This window comes from Oncorhynchus masou, chromosome 17, assembly GCF_036934945.1.
Source record: "Oncorhynchus masou masou isolate Uvic2021 chromosome 17, UVic_Omas_1.1, whole genome shotgun sequence".
Lineage (NCBI taxonomy): Eukaryota > Metazoa > Chordata > Actinopteri > Salmoniformes > Salmonidae > Oncorhynchus > Oncorhynchus masou.
The window spans coordinates 35,347,181-35,372,297 of NC_088228.1; the positions used below are offsets into that span (position 1 = coordinate 35,347,181).

The 25,117-nt window shown below is 41.7% G+C and overlaps 1 protein-coding gene across 2 annotated transcripts; it reads right to left on the reverse strand.

Annotated features, from left to right (window-relative positions):
- Positions 1-1,841: 1,841 nt before the first annotated feature.
- Positions 1,842-22,600, reverse strand: LOC135558938 (nuclear receptor ROR-beta-like). Of its 2 annotated transcripts, none has more exons than XM_064993172.1 (9): positions 22,156-22,600; positions 11,647-11,732; positions 11,284-11,425; positions 10,626-11,144; positions 10,383-10,510; positions 10,150-10,282; positions 7,821-7,928; positions 7,257-7,480; positions 1,842-6,844 (listed from the first exon to the last, which is right to left on the reverse strand). In XM_064993172.1, the coding sequence occupies exons 1-9, from the start codon at positions 22,160-22,162 to the stop codon at positions 6,680-6,682; spliced, it is 1,512 nt and encodes a 503-aa protein (XP_064849244.1). In that variant the 5' UTR covers positions 22,163-22,600; the 3' UTR covers positions 1,842-6,679. The 2 variants fall into 2 exon arrangements, with proteins under 2 accessions (XP_064849244.1, XP_064849245.1); XM_064993173.1 differs by lacking the exon at positions 22,156-22,600 and adding an exon at positions 12,115-12,214.
- Between the last annotated feature and the right edge of the window lie 2,517 nt (positions 22,601-25,117).

Below are 25,117 nucleotides of genomic sequence, written 5' to 3' on the forward strand. Positions count from 1 at the left end.
GCAATAATTAGCATTGCACATTTTTGCAAGTAAATTGAGGTGAATATGTTGAGAAAACTCACCTTGACCAAGAGAGAATTACATGGCTATCAAAAATGTCACGTTAAGGTAAGCTTTTTTGTAATATTCACGATGTGAAAAATGAATGGTGGAAAAACCATTGGAACCATTTATGTGTTTATAGGTGTTATGAGCATTCACTGTGGCTGACAATGGAAAATCTCTACCGAAATTGTATTTTTAGTCCAGGACTAGGCCTAATCTGTGTTAATGCAATATTAGTTTAGAAATTGTGCCAGGGGTTTGATTGGTTGTCAGAAAATGTATTTTTTTTCTCGGGGTTGATACCTCATTGTTTGCATTTTGAAAATCTAACCGTTGTAAAGATAAGGTGATGCGTGTGGGATTTTGAGTGAGAAAGACCGAGGTTGTGCCAACAACATCAAAGACCCATTCAAGACTGATGTCAAGAGGAGTTAGCCATCTTCTTTATCTGCTGAACTGTGAGAGGACAGGTGGTTGCTACAAATGAAAGGTGGATGCCACTTGGAATCTTCTTTCACCTTTACCCAATCCTCCATACAGGTAAAGGAAATTAGATATTGGTGAAGGGACTAGCTGTGGGCCGTAGATGTGACAGCTCTACGGAGGACAATGGATGCAACTCAGTCTGCTCACTTTCCTTTCCCAGTGTCAAGGGGTGAATGTTTTTGGCAACATTTGTGCCTTATTCAGAAGGGTGCAATATTCACACTGCTGCATATTATATTTTAAAAATGGTTTCTGATGTCAGTTGGCCAATACCTTTCTACATGCAGGCAATCATGTCTGTTCAGTGCAATCTATTTGTATCTGAACATTTTACAATTCCATCCTGAATGATCCAGGACCCTATTTCAGAAAGCAGGTTTAGTGAACTAATTGTTATCACCTGTTCTGAAACCGAAAACCCTCTTGAGTTTGACAGCTCAGAGATAGTCAACCCAGAGTTCAGGTTTAAACTCAGTTTGTTAAACATGCTTTCTGAAACAGGGCCCAGGTCCCACTCTGCAGTTTGGAATGCAATGTGGTGTTGTTTCTGCTCTCTTGCCAACTTCTTAAGGAATTGTCATGCCAAACAATGACAACGGAGTAGGCAAAAGCACACATCTGGGACCAGGATAATGTGTTATACATAGGCCCATTTTGGTCCCTAGCCCTTTAAGTTCTTACAACTTCAGTGTTCACAGATCAGGATCAGCGAGAGCAATATGGCAGACGCTCCACTTAGCTTGTTGGAAGACTAGGGGGAGCCATCACGATAATATTCACACCTATCTCGTCCTTTCAGAAATATTATTTTTGTTACCCCCTCTATACTGTAGCACATACAAGTATATTGTGTATTACCCTGAAAACAATAATATGATTATACTGAAATTTAAGGGATATCTAGGCAAATAATGTTTTCATTGTGAACTTGTTGCCATACTATTGCCACTTCATTACATGATGGAAGTGGTATTATTTTTTTAATGTGAATAAACCAAGAATTGACATTTTTAAAAGACAGACTTCACTGATTCAAAATAAATACTTTCATTACATTCTTTAAAGCACATGTAATGTAACCCAATGTACAATATATATTGAGCTGACTGACTCGTTTACTCTTTAACTAACAAAATACCTCTTGTACATTTTGGGGGGAAGACAGAAATGTTATTGATTTTTTTTAAATTTAATTTCCCTAGGTTCTTAAAAAAATAGATCACTTTTTTGTCTTGTAAAGTCAGTTATGACATGAAAAAAAAATCAAAGATCAACAGAGAAATAAAAATCACAACCACGGTAACATTAAATCACAAGAACAAAATAATTTTTTAATTCTATTTGTATTTTCTTGATTTTGTCCTTTAAAATTCAGATTGTGTTATAATATCAAGAATAAAGAGAAAAGATATTTGACACTGAGTACCATTCACCAAAATAGAGCTTACGTACACAATGATCAAGGTTATGGGTCTTGTCTTAGGTGCAAGGTGAGAAGAATACAAGGCTAGTAGAAAACACTAGTGAGAGGACCCAGACTGAACTCAGCTAGCTCCCTGAGTCACTCAAAATAGTCACTCTGAACCCTTTCTGGAGTGAGTTCTTAGAACCTTATTCTCAATATTCTGTTCCGGAACATTACAGTTCAATAAGGACTGAATTAGAATCAGGATACGCTGTCTGTCCATACTCTTCAAAGGGGTAAGTGATGCTCTGTCTGAATCATAAACCTAATTAACATCAAAGCCTAACTCAGGGGTAGCTGGTAGCTCAGTCCATCATTAGACTTGTGCCCACCCAGTGGGACAGTGGATAGGAAATATCTTTGACATACAGTGAGTGGAGGACACAGGAACATCAATGTACAAAAATAATACAGTTGATCCAACCAGCAAAGAAAGCTTATGATACATACAAACTTAATTGTAGCCCAAAGAAAAGCAATGAGTGAAGGGGAGCCTATTCCTATTGGCTGGCTGTTACTGGTTAGGTACTCTCACAGAGAAACTCTTCTCCTCAACATATTTCAGCGGTCTCCTGAGGCAAGGGTCCAAAGTTTCCGTCAATATTGGGTCATTGACAATGTTGGGCCATAGTCTGTGCAGTTCAGATACTGGCCCAAGAACGTGTCTCCACCTTTGCCTTTGTGTGATTGGACTGCCTTCCCCGGGAGTATCCACTAGGCAGAGTGTTCTGCCTCCTCCCCATTGGTCACATGACATACAGTACATAACCCCATTGGGTTGTAATGGGGGTGGGTGTTGACGTGGAGACCAGTGAGAGGAAAACAGTCCAGGAAAAAAATACTTTTCTGAGAGTGCTTTTTATGAGATCACTCAAGTCCATTTCTTTCTCTTTCTCTCCGCTCATCTCCCTCTCTCCCTCACACCCCCATGCTCTCTAAATATACACACACACACACACACACACACACACACACACACACACACACACACACACACACACACACACACACACACACACACACATTTATCTATATACATTCTTAATTAAAATATTCAATTATAAATTTGTATATAAATTAAAAGATAATTTATTTTCTTGTCTCTAAGTGGCATTAACAAGGGAAGGGGGTGTGGGACTGAGGTTTCTCATTGCATTTTAAAAGCCTACAAAGGGCAGCACCAAACACTGTCAGAACAAGTGCCTATGTCTATGTGTGTGTAACCATTCTGTGAGTTTGTTATTAACCTACTGGCAGACAATGATCAGCACCAAGTAGTGTGGCATGTCATACCGGTTTATATCTTCTTATATTTAACAGATAAATAACTGAATCATAAAATTGGTCCCTTGGTGAAAATTGGTGAGTACATACCTGCACAAGATACAGTACCAGTCCAAAGTTTGGACACCTACTTATTTAAGGGTTCTTTATTTTTTACTATTTCATACATTGTAGAATAATAGTGAAGACATCAAAACTATGAAATAACACATATGGAATCATGTAGTAACCAAATAAGTGTTAAACAAATCAAAATATATTTTAGATTCTTCAAAGTCGCCACCCTTTGCCTTGATGACAGCTTTGCACACTATTGGCATTCTCTCAATCAGCTTCATGAGGAATGCTTTTCCAACAATCTTTAAGGAGTTCCCACATATGCTGAACTTGTTGGCTGCTTTTCCTTCACTCTGCGGTCCAACTTATCCCAAACCATCTCAATTTAGTTGAGGTCGGTGATTGTGGAGGCCAAGTCATCTGATGCAGCACTCCATCACTCTCTTTGGTCAAATAGCCCTTACCCAGCCTGGAGGTGTGTTGGGTAATTGTCCTGTTGAAAAATAAATGATAGTCCCACTAAGCGCAACCCAGATGGGATGGCGTATCGCTGCAGAATGCTCTGGTAACCATGCTGGTTAAGAGTGCCTTGAAATCTAAATAAATCACTGACAGTGTCACCAGCAAAGCACCCCGACACCATCACACGTCCTCCTCCATGCTTCACAGTGAGAACCACACATGCAGAAATCATCCATTCACCTACTCTGCATCAAAGACACAATGGTTGGAACAAAAAATCTCATTTCTACTCATCATACCAAAGGACAGATTTTCACCAGTCGAATGTCCATTGCTCATGTTTCTTGGTCCAAGCAAGACTCTTCTAATTCATGTCCTTTAGTGGTGGTTTCTTTGCAGCAATTCCACCATGAAGGCGTGATACACGTAGCCTGAGAGCCAGTTTCATCATAGCGCTTGATGGTTTTTGCAACAGCACTTGAAGAAACGTTCAAAGTTCTTGAAATGTTCCATATTGAGTGACCATTATGTCTTAAAGTAATGATGGACTGTCATTTCTCTTTGCTTATTTGAGCTGTTCTTGCCATAATATGGACTTGGTCTTTTACCAAACTGTATACCAACCCAACCTTCTCACAACACAACTGATTGGCTCAAACGCATTAAGGAAAGAAATTCCACAAATTAACTTTTAAGAAGGCACAACTGCTAGTTGAAATGCATTCCAGGTGACTACCTCATGAAGCTGGTTGAGATAATTCCAAGAGTGTGCAAAGCTGTCATCTACTTTGAAGAATCTAAAATATATTTTGATTTGTTTAACCCCTTTTTGGTTACTACATGGATTCCATGTGTTATTCCATAGTTTTGATGTCTTCACTATTATTTTACAATGTAGAAAACAGTACAAATAAAGAAAAAAACCTTGAATGAATAGGTGTGTCCAAACTTTTGACTGGTACTGTATATGTAGCCTACATGCAGTTGAAGTCGGAAGTTTATATACACCTTAGCCAAATACATTTAAACTCAGTTTTTCACAATTCCTGACATTTAATCCTAGTAAAAATTCCCTGTCTTAGGTCAGTTAGGATCACCACTTTTATTTTAAGAATGTGAAATGTCAGAATAATAGTTGAGAGAATGATTTATTTCAGCTTTTATTTCTTTCATCACATTCCCAGTGGGTGAGAAGTTTACATGCACTCAATTAGTATTTGGTAGCATTGCCTTTAAATTGTTTAACTTGGGTCAAGCATTTTGAGTAGCCTTCCACAAGCTTCACACAATAAGTTGGATGAATTTTGGCCCATTCCCCCTGACAGAGCTGGTGTAACTGAGTCAGGTTTGTAGGCCTCCTTGCTCACACACACTTTTTCAGTTCTGCCTACACATTTTCTATATGATTGAAGTCAGGGCTTTGTGATGGCCACTCCAATACCTTGACTTTGTTGTCCTTAAGACCATTTTGCTTCAATATATGCACATAATTTTCATTCCTCATGACGCCATCTATTTTGTGAAGTGCACCAGTCCCTCCTGCAGCAAAGCACCCGTATAACATGATGCTGCCACCCCAGTGCTTCACGTTTGGGATGTTGTTCTTCGGCTTGCAAGCCTCCCCCTTTTTCCTCCAAACATAACGATGGTCATTATGGCCAAACCGTTCTATTTTTGCTTCATCACACCAGAGGACATTTCTCCAAAAAGTACAATCTTTGTCTCAATGTGCAGTTACAAACCGTAGTCTGTCTTTTTTTATGGCAGTCTTGGAGCAGTGGCTTCTTCCTTGCTGAGCAGCCTTTCAGGTTATGTCGATATAGGACTCATTTTACTGTTGATATAGACACTTTTGTACCCGTTTCCTCCAGCATCTTCACAAGGTCCTTTGCTGTTCTGGGATTGAGTTGCACTTTTCGCACCAAAGTACGTTCATCTCTAGGAGACAGACCGTGTCTCCTTCCTGAACGGTATGAGGCAAAGAGGCACTGAGTTTGAAGGTAGGCCTTTAAATACATCCACAGATACACCTCCAATTGACTCAAATGATGTCAATTAGCCTATCCGAAGCTTATAAAGGCATGACATCATTTTTCTGGAATTTTCCAAGCTTCTTAAAGGCACAGTCAACTTCGTGTATGTAAACTTCTGACCCACTGGAATTGTGATACAGTGAATTATAAGTGAAATAATCTGTCTGTAAATAATTGTTGGAAAAATTACTTGTGTCATGCACAAAGTAGATGTCCTAACCCACTTGCTAAAACTATAGTTTGTTTTCAAGTATTTTGTGGAGTGGTTGAAAAACAAGTTTTAATGACTCCAACCTAAGTGTATATAAACTTCCAACTTCAATTGTATATGGTACCGCCAAGAACTGTCTGTGGGACTAAAAATGAATGAACCCTGGGTATGTTGAGTAGAACCAAAGAATTACAACGATTCTAAATTGAACAATCAAACTGAAGCAGGGTGTTAGTATTTACATTTGGTGTGGGGCTCTAGCTGGTGCATTGGTGCTTGTCAGTGAGGTACATTCATGACAGGGTTGGGGAGCATTGAAAAAAATATGTTCTAATGCTAAATGATCTATGTGCATACTGTAGAATATGCATATCGCCCATTAGTTTGTCCAAAGTGCTACGGTACAAAAGGACCATGAAGGTGAAGTCTGTAGTGTAAGATGTATGGCCTGCTGGGATAGTGGTGGACTAACACAACAGGATGCTGGGAGACTGAGTATTTTAAGTCCTGGATTGTCTCGTTAACAGCTGGTTATTTCTGAGGTCACTATTTATATCCCTCACTTATTCATTCTCTCCTTTCACTTCCCTACCTCCATACTTATTTCTCTCTAACACATTCACTCCATCGTTCTCTCTAGGAGTTGTTTGTAGAGTCGGGGAGAGAGATCTCACTCCCGAACACTTCTCGGTAGAGTGGTGGGAAGCTGTATGCGGTCTCGGGGTGGACCAGACGAAAGAACTCCAGCTTGTCGATGTGGAGATTGCAGATGGACTTCATTATCGGCAGCTTGGATACCATCTACAGAGGGGACACACCAGGATCAGTCAGGAAAACACAATCAATATTTGTGGACTTGGTGTGACGGAATGGGAAAAATCTGGAGAATGCATGAAATGTGTATGTACTTAAGCTACGCTAAAATGGGATAGATCCGGTCTACAGCACTAGACTGGTTAACTGTTTGTCTTTGTTAGATTTAAAGAATGCCAGCATGTCTACAGCACAAGATAGTTCAGCCCATAAGGCCCTATAAAATGTGCATATGCAGCTGTTTGGGATATTCTGGAGAGGATCGTATCATAAAGTTCTTGGAGAGGAGACATATGCTACACCAGTAACTCCAATATGGTGGATCTCAGCTAATGACAACTGGGCCATGACTAGAGACTGTGGGGTATGTTATGGTGCTGTGGAGTGTGCTAGGCCTGACCTGGTCTAGCTTCTCGTCGGCAGCCCCGCTCATGTGCAGACTGTGTTGCAGAGCCAGGTAGACCTTCGCCTGTAGCTTCTGGACCTTCTGGCTGTCGGCTAACCATGGTCGGTCTGGGGACAGCAAGCAAGTGGCACTGAACAGAGCCATCTCCTCATCGGTCAGCTGCAGGCGGGAGAGCCCTTTAGCCAGGTCAAACACGGCACTGACCAGGTCATCGCAACCTGCAGAGAAATATCACAATATTAGATATCCAGACACCATGTTGAGTTTTCATTGAATTGTATGAGTGAGCCTCACCTACTATCCCAATCGAGCGAGCTTACATAAAGAGCAGCGGTCAGGCTGGTCTTTGATCAGGCTAATTTGCAGTAGCTAACAGTATCAATCAAATGTTATTTATAAAGCCCTTTTTACATCAGCTGATGTCACAAAGTGCTATACAGAAACCCAACCTAAAACCCCAAACAGAAAGCAATGCAGATGTAGAAGCACGGTGGCTAGGAAAGCCCTATACATTATACTGTATCGCAGAAAGAGTAGCCTATTAATAAAGTCACCTACCGAGGGCTTTGAAGAGCTGGGCAGAGGCAAATTTGCCATTAAAGAACATGGTGTTGGTGGTGGCGTTAAATGCCCTGCACATCCTAATCAACAGCACCTCCAGACAGCCTGCAATGGTAACCATAGAGAGCCACAGAGATGGAGGAAGAGGAGGGAGGGGAAGACAGAGAAGACAGAAAATGCTCCAACATGCAAAAACACACAATGAAAAGTAAATATTTCAGATTGGAGGACAGCAGACGTAAGGCATTTGAACATTTAGAAAATCAGCAGGGTAGGATGGATTTGTCAAAAGGGGTTTCAAACATTTACAAATGGTATAATATGGAGTATTGTAAAATAAATGTGTTTGTGTGTTGCAGATATAATGATAAATTATATACAGAAATGTAGGTTCCAGAGATGGTTAAATGGTCAGAGCAGTCATGTGTGGTTTGTAAAAAACCAAACCAATACAAATAAAAGGAGCACAAAAGGAAGAAGGTTGGAGAAAAGAAGTACAAGAGCCAAAGTTAGCAAGATAAAGCATTTCTTCTCTCACATTACAGAAATGTTCACGTGGTGCTATGGTATACGGTTTGAAATAATGGCTGCTTGCATATGTGAGAGAGTGTGCATGTCACACAGAAACAATTATCTGTATAAACATGCCCACCTGGTTTTGCGTATCATTGTGTCTATGTCCTGTAAGAACTGAAGTGATTTGAGCAGTCAAGTCTAATTTGCATATACACTGCTCAAAAAAATAAAGGGAACACTTAAACAACACAATGTAACTCCAAGTCAATCACACTTCTGTGAAATCAAACTGTCCACTTAGGAAGCAACACTGATTGACAATACATTTCACATGCTGTTGTGCAAATGGAAAAGACAACAGGTGGAAATTATAGGCAATTAGCAAGACACCCCCAATAAAGGAGTGGTTCTGCAGGTGGTGACCACAGACCACTTCTCAGTTCCTATGCTTCCTGGCTGATGTTTTGGTCACTTTTGAATGCTGGCGGTGCTTTCACTCTAGTGGTAGCATGAGACAGAGTCTACAACCCACACAAGTGGCTCAGGTAGTGCAGCTCATCCAGGATGACACATCAATGCGAGCTGTGGCAAGAAGGTTTGCTGTGTCTGTCAGCGTAGTGTCCAGAGCATGGAGGCACTACCAGGAGACAGGCCAGTACATCAGGAGACATGGAGGATGCCGTAGGAGGGCAACAACCCAGCAGCAGGACCGTTACCTACGCCTTTGTGCAAGGAGGAGCAGGAGGAGCACTGCCAGAGCCCTGCAAAATGACCTCCAGCAGGCCACAAATGTGTATGTGTCTGCTCAAAAGGTCAGAAACAGACTCCATGAGGGTGGTATGAGGGCCCGACGTCCACAGGTGGGGGTTGTGCTTACAGCCCAACACCGTGCAGGACATTTGGCATTTGCCAGAGAGCACCAAGATTGGCGAATTTGCCACTGGCGCCCTGTGCTCTTCACAGATGAAAGCAGGTTCACACTGAGCACATGTGACAGACGTGACAAAGTCTGGAGACGCCGTGGAGAATGTTCTGCTGCCTGCAACATCATCCACAACATGACCGGTTTGGCGGTGGGTCAGTCATGGTGTGGGGTGGCATTTCTTTTGGGGGCCGCACAGCCCTCCATGTGCTCGCCAGAGGTAGCCTGACTGCCATTAGGTACCGAGATGAGATCCTCAGACCCCTTGTGAGACCATATGCTGGTGCGGTTGGCCCTGGGTTCCTCCTAATGCAAGACAATGCTAGACCTCATGTGGCTGGAGTGTGTCAGCAGTTCCTGCAAGAGGAAGGCATTGATGCTATGGACTGGCCCACCCGTTCCCCAGACCTGAATCCAATTGAGCACATCTGGGACATCATGTCTCGCTCCATCCACCAACGCCACGTTGCACCACAGACTGTCCAGGAGTTGGCGGATGCTTTAGTCCAGGTCTGGGAGGAGATCCCTCAGGAAAACATCCGCCACCTCATCAGGAGCATGCCCAGGCGTTGTAGGGAGGTCATACAGGCACGTGGAAGCCACACACACTACTGAGCCTCATTTTGACTTGTTTTAAGGACATTACATCAAAGTTGGATCAGCCTGTAGTGTGGTTTTCCACTTTAATTTTGAGTGTGACTCCAAATCCAGACCTCCATGGGTTGATAAATTTGATTTCCATTGATCATTTTTGTGTGATTTTGTTGTCAGCACATTCAACTATGTAAAGAAAAACGTATTTAATAAGAATATTTCATTAATTCAGATCTAGGATGTGTTATTTTAGTGTTCCCTTTATTTTTTTGAGCAGTGTATATAGGTACTGACCTGCTTTGAGCAGAATGATCTGGTCATTCTGACACAGGTCCATGAAGCCTGTAATGCGTTTGGCAAACTCCACCACGTATTGGATGGAATTGGTGATGTGGTGGGCACATTGCTGCCACACAGACTCTGCAGACTGCGAGAAAGAGAGAAATAATAATTTAATACGACGATAATGCAATATTATACTATGTATTGTGATGGTGAGTGCAATGTGTGTGAGTGTGTGTATTCACCTCGCACTGGAAGTTGCGAGTCTCCTCAGGTGAGTACTGCATCCGATTGTATGTCAGCCTCTTCAGTTCGTCAGAGCTGTACTGACTCGTCTCCAAGTGGGACTTGACCACACTCTGGGTGATACGCTCTGAAACAACACAGGCACATTTATGAATACAAGACCACTACAGACAACATGTTTACTTGATACTGGGAAACTTTGTTGGTTATGTTAGTTATAGCAATAGTAATAGATTTCTTACCTATATCCATAAGAGTGCAGTCATCAGGCAGTGTCTCTAGCAGTGTGGCGTGCGTGTGTGCCAGGAGCACGTGTGTGTGCGACAACATCTGGTACTCGTGTTTGATCCCATTGGCGTCGGTGACATCCAGTAGATTTTGCTGGGGAGAATTCTGATTGGATGAAATGGGCGAGGATGATGATGGTGATGAAGAATTGGAGGTGTTCCCAGTGCTTCCGCCGTGGTCTTCTTGCAGGTCCAGGCTGCAGTACTCGTGGGCCTCCTGTGGGGTCAAGGGGAGGTCAAACAGTTTGGGGAGCGCTGCGATGTCATCCAGGTCACTCAGGGTGGAGCTGGATCCCCCGCTGCTGTAGGAGCGACTGAGCTCCCCGTGCCTGTCCCCCTTGCTTTCTCCCCCAGCCACGTCTTCCCTGGACAGTGGCAGACCCTGGTTCAGACACTCCTGGTTCTTCTGGTGCTTCTGGACCTCAGCGTACAGGCTGTCGCGCTGCTTCTTAGACATACGGCCAAACTTCACCGCTGGACGGAGACAAGCGATGGGGAAGAATATAAGTTCATGTCTGTGTGGATTGGAAATAACTGTTGTATAATGCTGTCATGAGTTATCCTCTGGGTTAGAATACTTGCACGTGTGTGTGTGTGAGTTAGAGAGACTCACCGTCCCGGCTCATGCCTAACACCAGACACTTCTGCAGTCTGCAATGTTGGCAGCGGTTGCGGCTGGTTCGGTCAATAAGACAGTTCCTCTGGCGGGAACAAGAGTACATGGCATTGTTCTGCTGGCTGCGGCGGAAGAACCCCTACACAAAGAAACACAATGGAATGAGTCAAATGATTACATAATGTATATAATTCCAGCATCGTAAACCTAGATGTTATAGCATGGATGTATTACATCACTGATGACAACAAAGGATATTTTATATTGTAGCTTGTCTTGGTTTTACATTGTTAAGACAGTCAGTCTCCCATTACCTATTTTGTGACATGGTGAAGTGGAAATACTCTAGTACTAGCTCACCTTGCAGCCTTCACAGGTAATAACTCCATAGTGGATTCCTGAGGACTTGTCCCCACAGATCTTGCAGGGTATTACTTCTATTTGAGCTGCAGAGACACACAGAGAGAGAGAGAGAGAGAGAGAGAGAGTACATATTGAAAAAAGTGAGTTATCAAACCTGTATCAAAACCTAATGAGAATGCAGAAAAATAATAATTTCCTGACAAGTCTACAGCTAGTAGATCTCAAAATAAGGACAGGAAATTCGACTGATACAGCCTACACACACACTCCTCTCACTATTGAATAACACCCCCGCTGAGGCCAATCTCTCTTGGGGCACGGCCAAGAAGAGTTTGTATCAAAACCAGATGTGATTGCATAAGGTGTTGCAAACGTTCACACATACATTATAGACACTCTGCAAGACTAGCATTGGCTTCGAGTCAGAGGAATATTGGCGTTTGCAACCGGTTAACAGGTTTCCACCTGGCATGTGGCTATGGTTAGCACAGTGTGAAGGAAGAGTTGGTGAAAGTGTAAGGCAGGCTGTCAGTTTGGCTCTGCCTTGCATGCTCTCAGTGTAGCAACAGCAGACAAAGGCATTCAAATGGGAAAATATTGACTTGAAATCATGGTGCATCTACTGTAGGTAACTGCCAAAATAAAGGAAACACGAGAGTAAATGGGGAATACAAAGTATATTGAAAGGTGTTTCCATGCAGGTGTGGTTCCTGAGTTAATATAGAAATTAACATCTCTTCATGCTAAGGGTCATGAATAAAAATGCAGAGTTGCCCGTTATTTTGGCTACCATGGCTAGAAGAAGAGATCTCAGTGACTTTGAAAGAGGGGTTTTAAAGGGGCATAGGTGGTTTAAAGGGTATATGTGTGTCTCAATCACCATATATGAACCCAAGGGGTGCCTGAGACAGCGTTTTCTACCACTATCAACAAAACACAAAATTATCACAATTCTCATGGGGAAATGGTGTTGCGTTCCTCCAATAGAGTTTCAGAAACTTGTAGAATCTATGCCAAGGCGCATTGAAGCTGTTCTAGCTGCTTGTGGTGGCCCAACGCCATATTAAGACATTTATTGTTGGTGTTACGGAGTAAGTTTAACCTCGCTTCTCATTCGTCGCCAAACCCACTGGCTCCTGGTCATCTATAAGTCATTGCTAGGTAAAGCCCCGCCTTATCTCAGCTCACTGGTCACCATAGCAGCAGCCACCCATAGCACGTGCTCCAGCAGTCACCCCCAAAGCCAATTACTGCTTTGGCCGCCTTTCCTTCCCGTTCTCTGCTGCCAATGACTGGAACGAACTGCAAAAATAACTGAAGCTAGAGACCCATATCTCCCTCACTAACTTTAAGCACCAGCTGTCAGAGCAGATCACAGATCACTGCACATAGCCCATCTGTAAATAGCCCATCCAACTACCTCATCCCCATACTGCTATTAATTTATTTAGCTCCTTTGGACCCCAGTATCTCTACTTGCACATTCATCTTCTGCACATCTATCACTCCAGTGTTTAATTGCTATATTGTAATTATTTTGCCACTATGGCCTATTTATTACATTTACATTTAAGTCATTTAGCAGACGCTCTTATTTATTGCCTTACCTCCCTTATCCTACCTCATTTGCACACACTGTATATATACTTTTTCTATTGTATTATAGACTGTATTCAATTCCATTGTTTATTCCATGTGTAACTTTGTGTTGTTGTTTGTGTCGCACTGCTTTGCTTTATATTGGCCATGTCGCAGTTGTAAATGAGAACTTGTTCTCAACTAGCCTACCTGGTAAAATAAAGGTGAAAAAATAAGTTAACAAGCACAGTAATTGCTTATCTTAAATCTGCTTAAGGTCAAAATCGAAGTAAGCATACACCAATTAAAACACCTGGTTTCCTGAACAATCTTTTGAATTATTAGGACATGTAAACGCCTTAAACCGGCATTCCAGCGGTGGATTTGATCTGCGTACGTGCCAGCACCAGCCAAGCGAGCCTCCCTCATTATCGTGAATGGACTGAGTTCGGAACTGAACGTATGCGTCTTAAAGGGCGTTTTCACAGACAAACTGTACATGTCCCAGCTCAGAATCAAATACGCTTCCCAAAAATAACATGGTCGCTGTAGTAGAACCTTTATTTTCATTGCCGATTTTCTGCATTTATCGGGTAGCCTGATTTCAGATGTGTCCATGTAAACAGGATTATTAGAGAAATCCTTCTTCTTGCAAAGCATGTAAACGTTTTAATTGAACTATTATATTAATCTGACTATATGCAATAATCGTATTATTGTGTGCATGTAACTGGACTCACTGTTTCCTTTATTTTGGCAGTTACCTGTATGTGCCACATTTCATACAAATACAGTTGCACCCCAGACAAATTGGAGTTGTACTATTCTCTTTGCTGGATCAAAGTAAACAGTGCAATAAAAGGAGCGGGCGGATGATTTGACTGAAATGTTTTGCACCTGAACTTGGCTGAGTGTCTCTAAAGTTGTCTCTCTGACTGTGGACCCAGTGAAGTGAAAGAGACAGAAATAGACAGAGTCATGTGTCAGAAACCTCAGTCCCCTCAAACACACTCTCCCACTCTCTCCCTTCACATACACGGGGCCCATATGATATGAGAGGCTAAAATGGAGGGCAGTACGTGAAGAAGAAAAACATGTTTCCTTTTAAAGACTGAGCCGGTCAGCTGTATTAGTTCACCACAACCACAGAACTAAACAGAGACAAAAACAACTAACTTATGAATGTGACATGCTGACATTACTCAATCTGTCAGTCTATTTTATATAAAGAGAGAACAAATGTGTGTTATTCATAAAGCTTGGGCTCTTTAGTCTTCCAAGAGGCAGACATAAGGAAAATCACTTTACACTGTAATTGAATGCATTATTATTGTGGCATCGCATGTAGGAAAATGTCCATTTAAATGTGTTTTTTAAACTGGGAAATTCTGCTGTCCTCTCTAAGTAATAACTCAAATACACAGAGCGACTGAGGCAGCTGCAGGCATGCAATGGAAAAAAGTGGCTCCTTCTCCCCCCCCCCCCACTCTCTTTTCTCTCCAAACCCCTGCTCGCTCCCCCTCCCTTTCCTCTCGATTATATAACTCTCATCTGCAAGCATTCCGCGAACACACTCATTCAGGGAGGTCACTCTAGCAACGCAACCGCCCTGCCTACTCTGTCGCTACAGCTCCCATTGGCTGAGGAGCGGGCAGGGCCTGTCTGGGGTTGGTTGTATGGGATATCACTTAGGCGCGGTTGCCTGCCAAACTATTCTGTCCCACTGACACACTTTCTCTGTGTAGCGGACAATTATGGATGAAGATCGTCATGAAAATATATTAACAGTCGTACGTTTTTTTTTGTGTTTGGTAAGAACAGCTGACTGAAGAAGACAGGATGGCCGGGCATCCGTGCGGTTGAGTCCGTTTCTGTTGTAACATGGACTCTACAACGTCATTAAACTTTGTTGCTCCTTAATGAAACAAGAAAAGTATTATAGCAAACGAGGCTATGGCTGCCTAGGAACGCCCCCTGCAGCAGCACATGCAGTCAGGAGAGGAAAAGAGGAGAAAATGTACTTCTTTAAGTACAAAATTAAACTAACTTTGCTACTTGAACGGTTATTAAGGTGACCGCATCATTTGGCTAACCAATAACTGTCATCCTAAATTCCATGACCGCCACAGCCCTAGGTCCAGCAGTACCATGTCTGCTATCTGACTACTCTCGCTGACATGGAGCTTCTGCTTCAAGTATTGATATTCTTGTCCCCAGCTTGAGGGAAGGCAGCGGCCAGAATAACACACAGCAAATGTGTGATCGGAATTTTAACTCCCAGTGTTAAATTGAACACTTTTAGTAATTATATGTGACCCAGTCTTGATAAACTAACACACCAAGAGTGTTGGGTCCCTAATGCCATGGGTGTTGCAAATTCCAACTTAAACTGACTTTTTATTAGAGCTGATGCCATTACACTTTCTCAGTGTTAGGGAATTAACACCTGTGGTGTTACATTAACACTGTTTTCTGGGTGTTGTTTTAACACTGTAGGGTGCCTTATTTTCATATTTATTTCCCAGGGTGTCTTTTGAGTGAATTTGAGAGGTACCAGTACCATCCATGACTGTTTGCTAGTGACAGAGACATGGTTGTTGCATTCAATGACTTTAAGTTCTGTAGCCTTTACCAATTGAGTGACTAAGATAATATAAATATTTAATTATTTATGACAATAGAACACTTTAGTTTTTTAACATTGTTTTTTACAATAACACATTTCGACAGCCTAGTATTACCCTAACACACTGGTCAAAACCTCCTGGTTTGCAGGTCATATCAACAAGTCATATAATGCTGGCTTGCAAAGTGTTATATAGTTCCTGTTGGAATCCAGCCAGAGTTAGGATATCCAACAATTGGAACTTTTAATCACCCGCAATCTGAAGTTAGAATGACTGCCAAGGTAGGGAAGATCAATAAATGAGACTACCTAAACCATCTAAACTGGCAGAACCATCTCAATAACAGGTGAAATAAGTCCAATAATTTACTGATTGGATTAGTTTAGGAAAAATGTATGTTATTTATCTTTGTGTAGTATAAAATCAATTAATCCACCAATGTGCATGCAGAATCATAGATATTAAAACAAACTATCCTAAAAAGCAACCTGCAACAAAACATCCTGGGAAACACGATAATTAGGCCCCTCCCATGTCTTTTTCAGTCGAGTAACACCACCAACTGATTAACACTTGATTTATTCACCGCAGGTGGCGTCAATTTAAATCCCACTGGTGTTAACCCCACTAGAATCAACACTCAGATGTAACTCACAATACTTTTTTTTATTTACCTTAACACCGAGATTTTAACACCCACAAATTTGCTATGCACAGACCCCCATTTCGTGACATCATCATTCAGTTCTGCAGTTGACTCCTGACCTGGGCTTCCACACCAATCCCTCCAATCCCCTTTAACCTCTGACCTATCCTCCTGGAGAGCAACCACAACATAGTAAAATGTAACTGAACTAGTTACATAACAAAGAAAGGCACCCAAACCAGGTATCTCGCAAACAATCAAATCAAATTGTATTAGTCAGATGCGCCGAATAGAACAGGTGTAGTAGACCTTATAGTGAGCCCCTAACCAACAGTGCAGTTTCAAAAAAATACGGATAGAATAAGAGATAAAAGTAACAAGCAATTAAAGAGCAGTAGTAAAAAATAACAATGTATACAAGGGGGGCCGGTACAGAGTCAATGTGCGGGGGCACCGGTTAGTTGAGGTAATATGTACAGTTGAAGTCGGAAGTCTACATACACCTTAGCCAAATACATTTAAACTCAGTTTTTCACAATTCCTGACATTTAATCGTAGTACAAATTCCCTGTCTAGGTCAGTTCGGATTAACACTTTATTTTAGGAATGTGAAATGTCATAATAATAGTAGAGAGAATTATTTATTTCAGCTTTTATTTCTTTCATCACATTCCCAGTGGGTCAGAAGTTTACATACACTCATTTAGTATTCGGTACCATTGCCTTTAAATTGTTGGGTCAAATGTTTCAGGTAGCCTTCCACAAGCTTCACACAATAAGTTGGGTGAATTTTGGCCCTTTCCTCCTGACAGAGCTGGTGTAACCGAGTCAGGTTTGTAGGCCTCCTTGCTCGCACACGCTTTTTCAGTTCTGCCCACAAATTTTCTATAGGATTGAGGTCTGGGCTTTGTGATGGCCACTCCAATACCTTGACTTTGTTGTCCTTAAGACCATTTTGCTTCAATATATGCACATAATTTTCATTCCTCATGACGCCATCTATTTTGTGAAGTGCACCAGTCCCTCCTGCAGCAAAGCACCCCCACAACATGATGCTGCCACCCCCATGCTTCACAGTTGGGATGGTGTTCTTCGGCTTACAAGCCTCCCCCTTTTCCTCCAAACATAACAATGGTCATTATGGCCAAGCAATTCTATTTCTGTTTCATCAGACCAGAGGACATTTCTCCAAAAAGTACAATCTTTGTCCCCATGTGCAGTTGCAAACCGTAGTCTGGATTTTATTATGGAGGTTTTAGAGCAGTGGCTTCTTCCTTGCTGAGCGGCCTTTCAGGTTATGTTGATATATGACTTGTTTTACTGTTGATATAGATACTTTTGTACCTGTTTCCTCCAGCATCTTCACAATGTCCTTTGCTCTTGTTCTGGGATTGATTTGCACTTTTCACACCAAAGTTCGTTCATCTCTAGGAGACAGAATGTGCCTCCTTCCTGAGCGGTATGATGGCTGCGTGGTCCCATGGTGTTTATAGTTGCGTACTATTGTTTGTACAGATGAACGTGGTACCTTCAGGCATTTGGAAATTGCTCCCAAGGATGAACCAGACTTGTAGAGGTCTACAGTTTTTTAAGACTCCAGTCTTATGGCTTAGGGGTAGAAGCAGAAGCTGTTCAGAAGCTATTTGGACCTAGACTTGGTGCTGCTTGCCGTGCGTTAGCAGAGAGAACAGTCTATGACTAGGGCGGCTGGAGTCTTTGACAATTTTTAGCGCTTTCCTCTGACATGCCTGGTGTAGGTCCTGGATGGCAGGAAGCTTGGCCCCAGTGATGTACTGGGCCGTTCGCACAACCCTCTGTAGTGCCTTGTGGTCAGAGGCCGAGCAGTTGACATACCAGGCAGTGATACAACCAGTGCAGCTGTAGAACCTTTTGAGGATCTGAGGACCCATGACAAAACTTTTCAGTCTCTTGAGGGGAAATAGGTTTTGTCGTACTAAAAAGGGAATAAAACTAGCTACCTCTGTCTGTTTATCAGTCACAGCCTAAGCACGTAACTGTGTTCTCTACTAGAGGCTAGTTCAATAGCTTTATGGCTCTGGTCTCTAACCCTTCTCCTTTCTTGGAATCTAACATGGAACATGTGGGGGTCATTTTATTGTGTCAGTTAGTCAGTGTGTCAAGCTGTCAGTGGGCCAGTAAACTCAGATGTATTGGATGCCCTTTACCCAACCAGCCTTCTGGAACAGGACTCCAACCACTTTTTCTAGGCTGACATAACATGGCACATATCGGCAGTTGTTGCCACATACAAGGCCCCTCTAGTCACCTTAGGTGATTGTTGTCTGATTGTTGTCTGTTGTTTCCGACAAGGTGAAGGACATAGTGTAAAAGTTCATTTCCCAACTGAGGTCATTTTCCCATTATGAACGTTTCGCTTTGTAGCTCACAGAGTTGCTTACGGGCAATCTGGTGAAGCGAGATCACCATGATGATGATGATAATAATAATAAAGTACAGTGAGTATGTCTTTGTACTCAAATGGCTCTACCCTCCCACTTACAAAACAAACGCTTATTTCCACTTTGGCTGTGAAATAAGTATTTGCATTTCATTGTCTTGACATGGAATGCAAATATAACTATATATATATATATATATATGCGTATTCTGAGGTGTGAAATCCATGTGTTAGTGATAGCTTTTAAAGACGTGTCAAAGAGTTAGCGTATACATTTCGATATCCTACCAGATGTAGAACCACAGGCCAAAACAATCTCCCTCCCTCCCCAAGCAGATTAGGAACAGAGTAGCCTCTGTGCCAAAAACCCTCATTCCAAACAAACACTAAATACTGTAATTCAACAATATAAATATATATATATGCTTTATACGCTACAATAGCAATATGTTTATCAGTCTTACAATGTATTGTTACATTATTGTGACGACAACAACAGACAGTAGGCTAGTCTATCTTGTAATTGTAACAAGCCTTGTATGCCTTTTGATTGCAGTAACGTTGCAATTTTAGAGGCAACATCATGAGAAGATAGGCAGCAACAAAAGTAGCAGTAGCATTGCAGTAAGTATGAACCTTTTTATCATCATCTTTCTGTTCGTTGATTTTGTCAACCATATCAACTACTACATCCATTCCAGGAGCTAAAGAAAATGTATCTATAGCCTGCTGCCTGAGTTCAACTTCGCTGCATTCGAGATGCCCCAGGCAAGGCTCTTGCAACCAACCGTTTTCGTCCTTTGCTGATCCTTCCCTCTGTCTAAGCCACTCCCTCCTCTCTCTCGCCCCCGCCCTCCTGAATGCCGTATTCGCTCGGTGACATAGGTCACGTTCTCCTGCTCAGACGTTGAATACGTCAACCAAATGTTGTGTCACGTCGACATGTTCCTTTGCCCGTTTCTGACATGTCAGATCTTACAACACCTAGATATGTATTTTTAGTATCAGCTAACCACATTAGGGATGATTATTTTACATAATTTCACAATTCAAGTAATATCATAACATTTTTCCAGATATCTGCATGATCATACTTGTATTGATTTATTTTTAAACTTTGTTTAAACTTGCTGCGCAACCTGTGCGACTCAGGAGAAAGAGTGCGCTCTACAGCAGAGCGGGTATGGGCCGGTGGTGTGTGACATAGGAGGAAGAGAGACAAAAAGTCATCACTGACTGGCGCTAGTTAGATAGACAAATTTGTAAATGCTATAGGTTATCATCCCATCTGGTAGTGCCTGTCTTTACTGCATCAAATCGATGTAAAGAAGCTAGCTAAGATGGCTAGATGATAGCTTGCCAAGATGGCTAGATGATAGCCTACCTGTCGTTTGCTCATTGTAGCCTACACCTTCTCATTTAGCTAATTGAATTATGTAATTTGAATTCCATTTTTCATTGAATAAAGATATCTTACTTCACGTTGCTACACATGGAACATCTGACTGTAGTGCCAACAACAGGCTACACGCGTGACATGTACGGTCTTTTCGGGCGACGCACGTCAAAAACCGACATTCAAACGTTTGTTTTATTAAATTAATATTTTCTAATGTCATGGTATATCCTTCTGTGTAGCAATGTCGCATATATATTCGAATACTAACGTCAGTTCGGATATTTGAATAACCGTGCCCATCCCTAAACCACATCATCATTACGTGGCACGCAACCAGAACCATTGATTGATGCAAGCAACACATAAGCAGGGGAACGCGACCAATTAGGTCAGTGGAACAGCCAACATTCTCTCCCTCCACACAGTCGGCCATGCTGGCACCACCATCACAACAACATGCCGAAATCAATTCATTTTAGATTAATTAACCCACTGAACACCACACATGAACAATATTACACACTGAGTGTACACAATATTAGGAACACTTCCTAATATTGATTTGCACCCACTTTTGCCCTCAGAACAGCCTTAATTCGTCGGGTCATGGACTACAAGGTGTCGAAAGTGTTCCACAGGGATGCTGGCCCATGTTGACTCCACTGCTTCCCACAGTTTTGTCAAGTTGGCTGGATGTCCTTTGGGTGGTGGACCATTCTTGACACACACAGAAAACTGTTGAACGTGAAAAACCCAGCAGTGTTGCAGTTCTTGACACACTCAAACCAGTGCGCTTGGCACATAGAAAGGCACTTAATTATTGTCTTGCCCATTCACCCTCTGAATGGCACAAATACACAATCCATGTCTCAATTGTCTCAAGGCTTAAAAATCCTTCTTTAACCTGTCTCCTCCCCTTCATCTACACTGATTGAAGTGGATTTAACAGGAGATATCATAGCTTCATCTGGTCAGTCTGTCATGGAAAGTGCAGGTGTGCCTAAGGTTTTGAACACTCAGTGCAATTCTGGATTCATTAACATGGATTTATAGCACCGTTTGTGCTCAGGATGGCTAATATTCTGGCAAAGATATTAAAATAAAATGCCATAAATATGCCAGTATGATTTACAAATGTAATTGTTTGATTTATAGCCAACTAATTTTAGTCCTGCTATTCCAATTGAATAATGTTTTGATCACGTGTAGCCTATTTTAGAACCTGTAGTGCACATTTTTACCAGTGTGCACCTCCTATCGACTCGTTGCATCACCCAATATGGATCCCCAGGCACATTTTACAGACAGAGTCCCAGGTGGAATCAACCTGATTATTATGACATTAATGCAAAAAGTCAAATCATAGGCTTTTAAAACAAAACACATAGGCTACAACCATATGGTCTCAATCCGGAATTAAATGCAACATTGTTCAAATATTGAACCAAAACATTTTATGATGAATATAAGCATTTTCACTAGTTCTCTGTCAGACAGAAAAACTCTCTCCAGTCTATACACTAACAGCCAGGACGCCCATTCACAGCGGCAGTGGCGCACCTGGCAAAACTAGCCAGATAAACCAGTCAGGCACAACAGCATGAGATTAGCATCATACGCACTTCGAAAAGAAAGCAGTTACACTGTTAATTACACAGTTTGGCCTACAGTAACTTACATTTTAAAATAGTTTTATACATTGTTTCATATTGAAATGACCATCGTATACTTTGCAATGTCACATATATATACTATGTTTATTAACAATAGTATATGTGACATAGTAAGGTATACGATGGCCATTTGAATATGAATGACAGCCTAATAATAAATGTACCTCTCATGTTGAATATTATCGTTTCTGGATCAATGAATTGGACTTCATGTGGTGTGTAACAGAATAAAAATATATGTCCAACTGTTGAAAGACAAGCATTTGCTGGCACGTAAAATAAAACGTATTTAGCCTGACGAACTAGATTTTTTAAATATATATATATTAAACAAGGCAACAATCCGCGAGTGTTTCCTTATCGTTCGACAAAGTCTTGCAATGGTGAATCAAATACAAAGCAAATCGACTGTTCAAGTTGAATTGTGTCCTGTTTGTCTCGATGCACTATTTCGATAACTTTTTACAAAATGCTCCCACGGTGGTTTAGCTTGCAAGCAAGGTCCCAAATACTCTACCTCCCCTTTTTCGTTCGGACTGCCTTTCACTCTGTCTACCCTGCTAACCTACTTTTCGACGCGTGGACTGGACTCTCATATGATCTCACACTCCAGATAGCTCCTCTTCGCGGCCGCGCGTACGCGGGATCGAGTTTTAAGGAAAATCAGATCTACTGGCAATAACAAACAACAATTAACGCTTTAACTCTCATTTAGAGTAACGTGGGTTTTAAAATATCGTTTTTTTGGGGTAGTTTTTCACAAATCAAGATTTTTTGCAAGGCATGGACATAACACTATGGGCTATTGCACCCTTTTTCTAATGCACTTTGTGTTGAGGTGGATTAGGCCATATCGAAGAACAATGGGCATTATGATAATAAAAACTCAGAGCTTTGTGTTGCAATGATTACTAATGATTACTACGGATTTATGCCATTCACAGGGAAGTTCTCCTGTGTGAGAGCTGTTTGGGGGTTGTGCTTTGTCATGCAAGGCTCTGGCAGTTTAGTTATGAAACCGGGAGAAGGCAGATTGCGCAATAGGTTTGTGGAGCCCGAAGCCACACACCACTCAATATCGTCATATCTTGTTATTGATACCATGTCTTGTTTTGATGTGTTTTGACTGTCATGTCTATGCTAGTATAGCAAAAATGTACTAGCTATCTAACCATTAACTGTAACGATATATTTGAGAGACAACAAGTGCTCATTGTGCAAATGTATTTATGTTTTCAATAAACATTTGGAGAGGAAATATAGTTTACATGTTGTCAACAATCTAAGCCAACCCCATCTGTTTTTCTCCATAGCTGAGCATGGGTTAGTTTTGTTGCTAAACAACCAACCTGTCTATGCCTCATCTGTCTTCCTTCTCCTTTTAATTTATTTAAATGACTGCTAATACATAATTATAGTATAATCATAAATCTCTCTTTGCTTTCTCTCATCTGTATCCTTTCTCTCTATCCTCCCTCTCTCATGTCCCTCTTCCATAGCCACTCTGTTTTCTGTCTCCCTTGACAACCGGGGTGACACTCTGACCTGAAGACTTACATAACTACAGAACAGGCTAGTGGGGAGAGGATGGAGGGAGAAAGGGAGGGAAAGAGGGAGGGAAGGAGGGAGGACTCCAACATAGCTGGGAGACATGCATGCAAATATGTTACTCTAGTCTGTTGACAAGGAGAGCGAGAGAGAAAAAACCCTGTATACCCTAATTGACAAACAAACAAACCAAAACAAAGTCTTCTCATGCTTTGTTGATTTAAAAAAAGCTTTTGACTCAATTTGGCATGCGGGTCATCTATACAAAATTGATGGAAAGTGGTGTTAGTGGAAAAACATACTGCATTATAAAATCAATGTACACAAACAACAAGTGTGTGGTGAGGATTGGCAAAAAAAACACACACATTTCTTTCCACAGGGCCGGAGGGGGGGGGGGCAGACAGGGAGGGGCAGATAGGGATGCATCTAAAGCCTCACCCCTTTTCAACATATCTGTAAACGAATTGGCAAGGGCAGTAGAACAGCCTGCAGCACCAGGTCTCACCCTACTAGAATCTGAAATAAAATGTCTACTGTTTGCTGATCTGGTGCTTCTGTCCTCAACCAAAGTGGGCCTACAGCAGCACCTTAATCTTCTGCACAGTCTGTCAGACCTGGGCCCTGCTGGACAATAAGTAAGACAGTAAGTAAAAAATAATGATGTTCCAAAAAAGGTTGCCAGGACCACAAATACAAATTCCATCGAGACACCGTTGCCCTAGAGCACACAAAAAACATCAGCGCCACAGGTAACTTCCATAAAGCTGTGAACGATCAGAGAGAAAAGGCAAGAAGGGCCGTCTATGTCATTCAAAATAACATAAAATTCAACATACCAATTAGGATCTGGATAAAAATACTTGAATCAGTTATAGAACCCATTGCCCTTTATGGTTGTGAGGTCTGGGGTCTGCTCACCAACCAAGAATTCACAAAACGGGACAAACACCAAATTAAGACTCTGCATGCATAATTCTGCAAAAATGTCCTCTGTGTACAACGTAAAACACCAAACAATGCATGCAGAGCAGAATTAGGCCGATACTCGCTAATTATCCAAATCTAGAAAAGAGATATTAAATTCGACAACCACCTAAAAGGATTCCCAAAATTCACAAACTTTTCATAACAAAGCCATCACCTACAAAGAAATTAACCTAGAAAAGAGCCCCCTATGCAAGCTGGTCCTGGGGCTCTGTTCACAAACACAAACGGACCCCGCAGAGCCCCAGGACAGCAACACAATTAGACCCAACCAAATCATGACAAAACAAAAAGATAATTACTTGACATGTTGGAAAGAATTTACAAAAAAAACAGAGCAAACTAGAATGCTACTTGGCCCTAAACAGAGAGCACACAGTGGCAGAATACCTGACCACTGTGACTGACCAAAAATGAAGGAAATCTTTGACTATGTATAGACTCAGTGAGCATAGCTTTGCTATTGAGAAAGGCCACCGAAGGCAGATCTGGCTCTCAAGAGAAGACAGGCTATGTGCACACTGCCCATAAAATGAGGTGGAAACTGAGCTGTACTTCCTAACCTCCTGCCAAATGTATGACCATTTTAGA

Coding starts and splice junctions, on each gene's coding strand:
- LOC135558938 (XM_064993173.1), bottom strand. CDS start 12,199: ATGCAAGGCAGAGCCAAACTGACAGCCTGCCTTACACTTTCACCAACT. Junction 10,511..10,625: donor CTGCACTCTTATGGATATAG/GTAAGAAATCTA, acceptor GTGTTGTTTCAG/AGCGTATCACCCAGAGTGTG. Junction 6,845..7,256: donor CCGACGAGAAGCTAGACCAG/GTCAGGCCTAGC, acceptor TCCCCTCTGTAG/ATGGTATCCAAGCTGCCGAT.